Below are 11,264 nucleotides of genomic sequence, written 5' to 3' on the forward strand. Positions count from 1 at the left end.
ATGGATCAATAGAGACAACCAGAAAGTTGAACAAATGCCTTTAGAAGAGAGCATTTTTGTGATATCTACTCTGACCTTAATCAGATCGTCATCATGGCCATTACCTTCCTTGAATGATAAAATCATGTAGGTATCCAACAAAGTCATGTGACTGATCTTAGGAGGCTTGTCTTGCTGTGTAAGAGACCATCCATGTGACCACTGGCTGGCTTTTAATCCATGCATTACCTTATGCCAAAAAATGATGGCAGATAACATCCCATTTTAGACCTGAGGCAGTTACATGCCTTCATAACGATAGTGCCTTTCAAGATGCTTAAGACAGGTCAGATCTTGGAATCCATAGAAAAGAGGGAGTTGCTCATTTCGATAGATGTACGAGATACAAACTTCCATGTGCCCCTACGTCTAGATCACAGACCTTTTCCTCTGTTTGGCTTCTCTTCCAAGGAAAAGCCTTTCATTTCAAAGTCTTCCCAACCATTCCATATTTGAGCAACTGGTTAATTTGTGTTGCAGTCATTGAGGACACAAGGAACGTGATCTCACATATAGAGTTCTTGTGTTTTAAATAGAATGTCAAGAAAAGTAACCTTGAGCCACGACCGCAGGTAATTTTTGTAGGACTTTGCCTGAATTCTCTCACAATGTCAGCATCCCTCACCCCTCAGAGGGAGTTCGCCTTGGTAGGCAGTTGGAGATTATCTAATCCGACATGAATTCAGCAGCAGTGGCTGTTGTTCCTTCTGGTGTTCTCCTTCTCTTCTAACCCTAACCCTAACCCTCAGGTGGCTGAATGCCTTCAATTTCCACCCAAGATGGGACAGAGACGTGAAACTTCAGATGATACACACATGTCTTCAAGCTTCATACCCACGGAGAGGCAGGGCCAAGGAGTCCCTCTCAGGAACATTACATCGAGATGGATAGTGTTAACCACAGATGCCTCCCTGACAGGTTCGTGTACAGTCTGGGAGGCCAGGGTGGCGCGTGGCATATGGGAACCCGTTTGGTGTTCGACTTAGAATTGAAAATCAGGTCAGGCACATCTTGATATGAACAGACATCTCCTCTAATGTGTATCACGTAAATCACCAGGGAGGCACCAGGTCTGTGTGCTGCCTGCAGATGGCACTGAAACTCCCGCTGTGGGCCTTTCAGCATTTGGCTCAGGGTGATTTATATTCTGGGGATTGTAACCCAGGCAGCAGACCTTCTGTCCAGGACTGGTCCTCTAGAAGTCCTCTTATGGACTCGGTTTGGCATGGCTCATACTCATTGTAGGATGTGGGAGGTCCTGTGGGTTTGGATGGGCTGTCTCAAGAGTGGCAGGAAGGATTGGTAGACTGTTAGTAGTCTCCTGGTGGCCAGAGAGGCGTTGGTTCCCAATGCTCCTTCACTTGGTTCACGTTCAACCTTGAACCTGGTCAGTCAGAGTTGACATCCTCTCCCAGGCAGAGTTAGATATGGCACCACAAACCAGCCGTCCTAGCCGTTCTGGAGTGTCCTGTGTTTAAACAGTGTTTAACCCATTGGACTGTTAGCGTCATCTCTCAGGCCTCATATAGACAGAACCTTACAGTCCCAGGTAACCTGATAACTCTCTGCAAAGAAGTGTGACCACTTCCTGGGTAGCTTTAAAAGGGGTTCAGAAATCTATTCAGCAGCAACATGGAATGCTCCCTGTACATTTCACAAGTTTTACAGAGTCAATGTGGCTCCCGTGCACTGTTGGGTTCTGCTATTCTGGTCTCAGCTGCTGGGTGAGGTTGGGAAGTCCTCTGTTCCTTGTGATGTTCATGGTCGAAACAAGTCGAAAGTTATGGTTATGAATCTATGAGACCAAACAATGAACGTCACCATCTTTTGTCATCTTAAAGTCAGTCACATAACCTTGTTGATATATGACCTCAAGGATTTAGTCTTGCCTCATGTCTATGTTGTCTCATGACTTCCTGTTTTACTTTGTAGTTTATGTTTCTCTCTCCTTTGTTAGCTTTACTTCCTCCCTTTGTGTGTTTTCCCACCTGTGTGATTGTCTGCCCCATCCCAATTGTTTCCACCTGTGTTCACTTACCTTGTGTGCATATATGCCCCACGCCTCCCTTTGTCCTGTGCCAGTTTGTCTTGTCCATTTATAAGAGAAAGTTTATTTATTGTCTCAACAGTTACAGTCTTACTTTTAAGTTGCTAGACTCATCTTATTCCATACTGACAGTTTTATATCTGCTGCCTCCAATTCTTCATTGAAATAGAAATATTCTAGGGCATCCATTTATACAGTTTCTTTAACTTAATTTGACATACTTTGATACCTTTGGCAGCTTTGTGAAGAACTGACAATGAATCACTGTGTGTCCAAACAAAGTTTGGCCACACACACCGCAAGTTTGCAAAGATGATGTAATTATGTATCTGTGTATGTAGCTCTATTGTGCAGCAATAAATCACAGCACCTTAAGATGGACACGATGGGGTTTTTATCATTAGAGGGTCACAGATCAACTTTAAATCCTCAGCAAATAACTTCAGGCTGCAGTTTGGCTCTGGACCCTTAGCACTCCCCTCCCCCCCTCCCCTCATCAATAGTCAAAGAACCTCTTATGTGAGATTATATAATGCCTCCCAACCCTTTTTATTTGGCTTCACGTGTGTACCGTCCTTCAGCCCCCTTACTCTCCTTCCCCCCAAGGCTCCCACAGACCCATTGACCGCTTCCCCTCACCCCTCTTCCACCTCCCTCAGTTTATGTTCTCCCCCTCCTCCCATCCATCTTGGCCATCACTTTTTTAGTTTTGAACATGCCACACAAGCCTCATGTGGTCACTGCGTGTGTGTGTGTATTTTGGGAGGGGGGTCTGATGAAGGAGGAGTTTTAGCCCTTCAGCTCACCTGAATAATACCTTCTTTGTGAGCTTCAGCCTTATAAAGTCACACTCAGATGCTTTCTGCCCCTGCACAACCTTAACCTTCTGTGCGGACACATATACACACACCATCCAATACCTTCATCCATCCATCAGGAACACACCTAACGCCGCCATGAGCGCCAGGATGAGAGTGTTGCTGCTGTTTGTGGCAGCAACTGTTTGCGTGTCAAACGCTCAGACCAACAACAGCAGCAACGACAACAAGCAGCAGCAGCAGCAGCAACAGCAGCAGCAGCAGCAGCAGCAGCAGCAGCAGCAGCAGCAGCAACGCAGCATCTGGGATGAGCCCATCCGATTCAGCACCAAGACCAAAGACTCCTGCACCATGGTGGTGTCTGGAGTCGGGGACTATACTCGCCTGCGTGTCTCCTGCAAAGGTCCAAGCCAGGGTCAGACCCCAGCACGCTCCTACTACTGCGACTTCCAGGGCAAACCCAACCTGTGCCGCGCCTACAACCTCAACCCTCGCCACTACTTCACCCAGATGATGTGGGACATGAGGAAGCTGAGCCATGCCTGCCAGGGACCTAAAATCTACCGCCCACAGATGTGTAAGAAATACCCTGACGAGGCTCAGATGACCTTCCTGGCCTCCTGGCCCAAGACCACCACCCCCAAGCCCTCCAAGCCCGTCCAGGAGCCACGTAAACCAGTGGTGCCAGCCCAGACCAAGCCCGTCACCACTCCTAAACCTGTCAAGCCTCAGCCCGTCAAGCCCCAGCCAGGCAAGGGCCCCCAGACAAAGAAAACTACTCCTAAGCCTGGGAAGACCACTACTCGTCCCACGGAGCAGCCTGAGTCCAAAGCATCCCGCATCGCCTCTGAGTACTGCTGGAGGAGCTTCCACGGCGTCTGCACCTACTTCATCAGCTGGTTCCAACACTGAGACGATACTCCAGATACAGGTGAGTGACAGAAAGATGAAGAACAGGAAAAGGAAAGTTAAAGAAGTAGGCGGGAAAAGTTAGGATTAAAAAAAAGTGAATGATAGATATTAGTGGTTGTTTTGGTGTGGTTTGATTAAACTGAGGAGCAGTATAAACCCTGAAATCATCAGAGGTGGTAGAAGTGATCACTTAGTCATCTACTCAACACAGATATTATAGACACACCGGCCAGATACAAGATGAACAAACTTAATCTTGAATTAATTACAAAATCCTTCATTTTTTCTTGTTGTTTCAGGTTGGAAACGCCAGCAATGGACCCGGTCAGAACTTTTCTCATCTATCTTTGACCTCTCCAGGCTCTGCGTGGGAGCCTCTGGAGTCATTTTGTCAGCTTGTGAGGTCCGACTCCCCACACTGCAGCATCTTTCGGGCTGAGCCAAAAACATTCAACCTCCACCTGTGTACCGTTAACAGATGACTGCTGGTGCTGTCATGTAGTGTGCATGTCATTTTTAAATCTGTAAAACACCAAGCAAGGCAAAGGGAAAACAGACATGTGATTTTGTTTGTATACGATGTAAAATTCCCTCCTCGTGTCACATAAATGTTTCAATAAGATCTGAAAAAAAATGTGAAGGAGAATAAAGTCAGAGTGGCGACCTCTCCTCATCTTCTGTGTTGCTCTCTTTTTTCTGCTGAGCTGAAACCGCCAGCAAATTTTCACTCTCATTTATTCAAAGGAGTCCTTGTTTCTGCTCCTCGCCGGCTATAACAACATGTCTGCAGCCTGGCTGAGGAAGTAGTTAAGGGACAGACACAGTCAAAGGGAACCCAGACTACACTTTAAGATAATGCAGCTCAGTCACAGAAGGCGTCTGAGCAAAGCTAAACACTTTCTTTGTATGAGCTGATGAATTGAGTCCTAAGAGCTACCTGAACAGAGTACGTCTGTGTGGGTGGAAATGAATGTCAGTGAATGAATGGAATGAACAAACAAACACATAGTGGAGCAGACAGCAAATCACTCTCTGACTGTGGCCAAACATTGTTCAAATTGATTATTTTACATTTTAAATTCTAGTTTAAATCTTAAAATTTTCAGATACCAAATATGCAGGCTAAATTATTCGGTAAATGTGCATAATTCTATACACATATATATATATATATATATATGATTTAAAAAATGCAGTTTTAATTTGGAATATTTCACTCAGTCTAAACACCATAACCATTCAGTGAAGGTATGGAACAAGCTGAGCAAGAATAAGGTGATTTTTACAACCTTGTAGCTACATAAGTGGGAACAAAAGCAGCAGAAAACTGTGTTTTACATCAAAATACATTATTCAATGTTTATAGATAAAGCAGTCACACATTTCTGTGACAAGTCATAGACGCTGAATGTTACATCTCCAGCACCGTAAGCTCATAATGCTTGAAATGCTCACTCTACAACGCAAATAAAAACCAACATTTCTGAAAAAATAGATTCTTTTTATTGATCGTTTATTTCTTTGTGTATTTAACAGGGACGATGCACAGCTGCGTAGCTGTACCGGAGTGAGCTGTAACCTAATCTACATCTGTGGTCCCTGAGCAGGAAGCAGAGGATAACATGTCTGTTTAAAAAATCATCACTGTAGTATAAAAACACAACTATAAGCCAGACCACATTCCCTATATAACAGTAACATGTGCAACAACAAGAACTTACAACATAAAAACACAGCAACAAAAAGATTTTACAACATTCAGTCACATCAAGGGTTTTATATGTGATTTCATGTTGAATTTGAAACCAGTAAAGCTGCAGCACTCTCTTATATAACTCAGTACTGAGCTCCAAAAGTCTGTTGTACCGACAGAGAAGGCTGAGAGGGCCAGACTCAGTGAACCTGTGTCGTATCACACAGTCACCCTATTGGTCGACCCAGTTGTCCTCCCACTGTCTGAGTGCAGTGATATGAACTCTTTTAATGGGTCATTGTGCCTTCATTTAACAGAAGACAAAACTAAATACATTTAAAAGTGGATGAAACAAAGCTTTCTAAATGTGCACACATTTGATCATTTGTTGTGTCTGAGAATGGATTTTATATTTATATTTCATTTTTATTCTTATTTATTGTATATATGCAATACATAACAACCATTGTTATTTTAGTTCATTGTTTTCCAACATTTCTCTTGTGTTTCTCTGTACCAGAGCAAATGTAGCGCCCGAATGTCCCCCAGGTATAAATAAAGTATTTCTGATTGTGATTGTGATTATGTAAAATAATGAAAGTCAGGGCAGCAATAAAACAAAATGTATAGTATACTGCAAGTTAACCACAACATGATGTGTGTCTTTTATATCATGTGTGGAATATATACAGACATTTACACTATGTTGGTCCAATAACACTCTCCTTCATTAGTGTCTGGCCACCACAAGATGGTGCTGTGCCCAGGAAAAGGTCTTAACGTGAAAGGCTTCACCCAAGGTTATACCCTGCTCACACACACACACACACACACACACACACACACACACACACACACACACACACACCCGCATACACACACACAGCATCCCTGCTGTTTACTTACAGTAAATCCATTTCTGACACAGTGACTTAGTGATGAGCAACTTTCACTTGTGAGATTATTGGACTCGTGCCCCTGTGAGCCTTATATGGCTCCTCCCTCGTTGTTTTGATGTCTTTGTTCCTACTTGCAGCAGCTGTTTTAACTGGAATGAAACGTAATGACAGGGTGGGGTGGATTTAATAACTTACTCTCAAGTGGAATCAGCGATGTGCCAAAAGTGATATGTAGGTCAACATCATGGCATCAAAAATGGCAAATTTACAATGTAAAAAAATGTTTATTCAAAGTTATTAATATATATTTTAGACTACAGCTTCTTCTATTTAATGTTCAGCAGCTAAGAACAATCTAAAGACTTGGGTTTACATATTGTAGCTTAGTGAGTGTGGTGGGGCCTGGTGAAGTGGGTATAATCTTACTTTGTGGCTCCATTCTTTAGTTTTTTACAGCAACCCGTCCAGCAAAAGTTAAACGCCCTGTGTTATAAACAGTGACATGTGAGACTACTGCACATTGTCACGTAACTTCTGCTGCTTGACTCCAGGGAATAAGGATCATGATGAGATTCACATTAGCCACAGAGGAGGTGCAGATCTTCCAATCAGTGCTGTTTTACTGGTGTATTTACAAGCGTAACTAATGGACACAAACTTTTCAGCGTATGGAGAATCTTTAGAAACCCACATTTATAGGCTGAGAGAACATAAGCACAGCGGGGGCTGCTAAGAGGAATTACCTGTCAGCTCTGCGCCGGTTTAATGTTGAGACCATATGCAAGACAACTGGTGTGACAGCAAAAGTTCGTGATGAACGAGCTCGGATGTGGTGACAAACATCAGTGGATCGGAAAATGCTCCAAAACTCCTCTCGATCTGAGTGTTTGTGGACAGAAAAACGCCTCTGAAAGTGGGGCCCCTGTTTTCATATTTTTAGGATTCTCTGACTGTGTCTCTTACGTAATGATAATTTTCTATTCAAGAGTTGTTGTTAGTAATTATCAAATACAAACATATTTGAGATTAGTTGTTTTACCAGACAGCACAGTAATGAGGCACTGCTGGGGAAGAACTGTGAGGAAAACACTGTGTCCTGGTCTGGTCCAAATTTTGTAACAATGGTTAAGGTTACGTTCAATTTAAGAGGAGCCATGGTATGTAGAACTGGAGCTAGTGGGAGGTTTTAACAAGAAACAACGCTTCATAACTGCCTGACGAGGAGAGGTGGAGCTCGCAACATGCCTGACGCTTTATGTTTTCTTTTGGACAAAAAACGTGAGCAGCAAAAACACACTTTTTAAACTACGTACAAGATCTTGACAGAAAACACAACTACCAGACATGGAGCTTGAGATAAAATGTGAGCAATCTGCCGGTGGCTCAATTAAGTGACATGTGTCATGTACATGCACTCAGCAAACTGACCACGTGCATCATTACGAACAGTGAGCCACAACCATGTTGATTAAAGGGGACATATCATGCAAAATACACTTTTTACTGTCTTTTCAACATAAATGTGTGTCCCCCGTGTGTCTACAAGCCCTCAAACGGTGAGAAAGAACCATCCTCTCTCTGTTTCTCCTGCTCCATCTTTCGGTAAAAATGTGTGAAAACGCTCTGTGAAGTTTTGGCCCAGATTGTGATGTCACACACTGGGATCTGTTTATCATGTGACCTCGTTCAGCCTTAGCATGCCGCTGGGCTAATGTGTTTCCCCTTTGGATTGTGTTGTTGGATGGTGCCTGCTCAGGGAGCTGACCAATCAGAGCAGGTTGGGCTTTTTGGGGGGAGGGTGGAGGGCTTAAAGAGACAGGAGCTAAAACAGAGCAATAAGAAACAGGCTGAAAAGAGCAGTACGCAGTATGCACAGTAAGAGAAAAATAATGTTTTACGGCATGTAAACATATTCTAGTAGGACCCCTAAATACAAGAATGAACCTCAAAATGAGTAGAATATGTCTCCACTAAATCACGGCTTGCAGCACATCAGAGGGGATTTAGAAATGGCGAAACCAACTGAAAAATAAGTGGGCCTACGCCATGTACCTGCGTATACCCTGCACTATACCACTGGAGCTGATCTCCTAAAGGCTCCTCCTAAAAACTTGCTATAATTTTCATTCAGTTTCCAACAAATAATGTGTTATTTGCAGCAGCTGACATTTAAGTAGCCCTAATTATTTTTCCTAACATCCAACACTAACCCAAACATGAAATGTTTGTGGTGGTTTTCAGTCATTTTGTCAGCCACAATCCTTAGTTTGGCCCATAATATACCCAAACAATATCTGATTTGTATTTTATGTGTATTGTAGCATATTTGGTTTGATTTGTTTAGGCATTTTAAATCTTCCATAAAAAGTTCATGTTTAATGAACCCTGTTCACAGTTTCTCTTACATTTAACAGATTGTATTTTTTTTCATCACAGGTCTTCTTGTCTTCTGCTTCGGCAACACAAGTCAAGCCACATGTTGGGAATGATATGATAGACCAAAGAGAGGATCTCCTCATGGTTGAACGCAGTGGCAGATTGGTGGAAAGTCATAGTCGAGCCTCCAAAGACTGTGAGTGTGTGTGTGTTTGTGTGAGATGGAGTCTTTAGAGGAAACCCAGTCTGTGCAGACGCTTTGATCCAGATCACATTTTCTCTGATCCTCAGTTAAACTCTCTGTTGAAGGGGGGGGTTCAGTTTGGGCACGTCAGGTCAGGACAGAACTAAAGAAATACCTGAAAGAAATACTGCCAAGAATCTTCTAAATGGCTGTGTGTGTGTGTGTGTGTGTGTGTGTGGTGTTGGGCGGGAATAGTGGGCGTGCCGCAGCATCTATGAAAGCCATGTGCAAGACCACAGAGAGCCACAAGAAGCAGCTTTACGCACTTGTCATTTTCGGTAAGTTGGACTCAGTTTATGTGACTTTCTTGTTTGTGCTGTGTGTTGTACTGTAACATGGCCTTTAACAGCAGCCTTTATATATAGCTACCACAATATAAACACTTGTATATCTTTCTGGATGCCATTTTTAGAGAAAAATAAGTAAGAATGTTTTCTATGAGGAGCTGTGACTCTTATTTTTGATTATATTGTTTTTTTTTTTAACAATCCCTTGTTCTTTCAGATAAAACTTTGTCTGCTAAAAGAGGAAATGTTTCTACTGAGGACTTTCGCTCCCTGGCTGCTGCTGGCCTTCCTCGGGCAGCAGGTCTCTCTTTCCTCCGGTGCGCGCAATAGGAGCCGAGGAGCGGACAAGACGGTGACCCAAGCCCCCAGCAGAGTGCAGAGAGGCGGGAACAAGCCTGCAGCGACCGGCCGGGGAAAGTTCTCCATCAGTGAGCAGATACATTGCACGTGGGGGGCGAGAGACGTCGGGGACACGGTCCGGCTGTCTGTCAAATGCGTCCAAGGCGGAGTCACCGACATCAGGTGTGACTACAACGCCAAACCCCAGAGCTGCCCCGGCTACCTGTCCGACAACAAGGGCTTCTGGAAACAGGTGGGCCGCGCGTTCAAAAAGCTCAAAGACAAAGTGTGCTCGGACGACCGCGCGCTGGTGAGGACTGGCATGTGTAAGCGTGCGCCCCGGGACGCGCACTTCAAGTTGGATATGCCCAGCTCCGTGTCCTCAGGTCAGTCCGGGGAACCGCAGACTCCCCGGCCGCTGCCGCCTCTCCCCCCCTCCACCGCTGCGGCTCCGTCAGCCTGCACAGGACGCGCAAACCACCGGAGAAAGTCTGAGGAGCACTGCGGCAGCTGGGCCAGCGTGTGCGCCTTCTTCTTCTCCATGCTGCAAAGTGACGACTGTTAGCCTCAAGAGGATGTGGACACGGTCAGACTGAACGCAGGATTTTATCTTAGGGCTCGTTGTGTTTGTTAAACAGTGGTGACCCGGCAGCATCTGTCAAAATGTACAATCAGTGATGACATGTGACATTTTCTTTACATTAATCACGCAGATGTGCAGATGTGGATGTGATCAGGTAAAATACCACTTCACTCCATTTATGTGGCTGCTGGAGTGATTTTTCAGATTTAGATGTTCATCCAAAACATGTGATGAGATTATAAAATATGATTTATTGTTACAGATGAAACATCCAACAGTACATAAAGTAGACAAAAGTAGCTCCACCTTGTTCAACAACACCATTAAAATGCTGCTCACGCATTAGTATATTTGAGTATAATCAGTTTACTTCTGATACTTGAGGTACAGTTTGCTGATAAATCTTCTGTTCTTTTTTTACTTGAGTACATTTTCTGGACTGCATGGAAAACTAATGTTGCCCTGAAAAAGTTCCAAAGGTTTTTAGTCTTGGATCTCTAAAATAATGTCTGGTTTGTAGGCAGTGAACTTGAGTCAAATTTTGACAGTTTTTACTCGTAATAGAGTATTTTTCCAGAGTCGAGGTGTTTTATTCAAGCAAAGAGCCTGAATACTTGTTGCACCACTGTTTATCACACATAAGTGAAGATTGATTATTATAGTAAAGCCGTACTTTTCTTCTACCTCTGGTCAACTTTATCAATCAAACATAAGCACCACTGTATTTATGCACCACAAATAAATATTTTCTATTTATACAATGTGTCCTGTTGCCTGATGAATATGAAACATGATAATTATCTGTGTTGGTGTGTGGAGAAATGAACTGCAAAATATGCTTTTTTTTTCAACATAATGACTTTAAAATTAATTTTTTTACCACATTAGAAAAAACATCACTCTGTCAGGTACAGTTTTTAATCATAATAGTAGTGTTAAAGTCCTTTCTAGATACTGACGCCTATTTCTGCCTGCAAATTTCTTAAAGAATCATTGTTAGAGAGTTTGTACAGGCAGATTTTTTAAA

At 43.4% G+C, this 11,264-nt stretch overlaps 2 protein-coding genes across 2 annotated transcripts; both read left to right on the top strand.

The window, feature by feature from the left end:
- The first annotated feature begins 3,042 nt into the window (after positions 1-3,042).
- On the top strand, positions 3,043-3,816 carry fgfbp2b (fibroblast growth factor binding protein 2b). The gene has a single exon (XM_070828531.1). The coding sequence runs from the start codon at positions 3,043-3,045 to the stop codon at positions 3,814-3,816; it is 774 nt and encodes a 257-aa protein (XP_070684632.1).
- A 5,724-nt stretch (positions 3,817-9,540) lies between these two features.
- Positions 9,541-10,961, top strand: LOC139199261 (fibroblast growth factor-binding protein 1-like). The gene has a single exon (XM_070828308.1). It carries the CDS (start codon positions 9,560-9,562, stop codon positions 10,217-10,219), a length of 660 nt encoding a protein of 219 aa, XP_070684409.1. The 5' UTR covers positions 9,541-9,559; the 3' UTR covers positions 10,220-10,961.
- Positions 10,962-11,264: the final 303 nt, after the last annotated feature.

This window comes from Pempheris klunzingeri, chromosome 3 (assembly GCF_042242105.1).
Source record: "Pempheris klunzingeri isolate RE-2024b chromosome 3, fPemKlu1.hap1, whole genome shotgun sequence".
NCBI lineage: Eukaryota > Metazoa > Chordata > Actinopteri > Acropomatiformes > Pempheridae > Pempheris > Pempheris klunzingeri.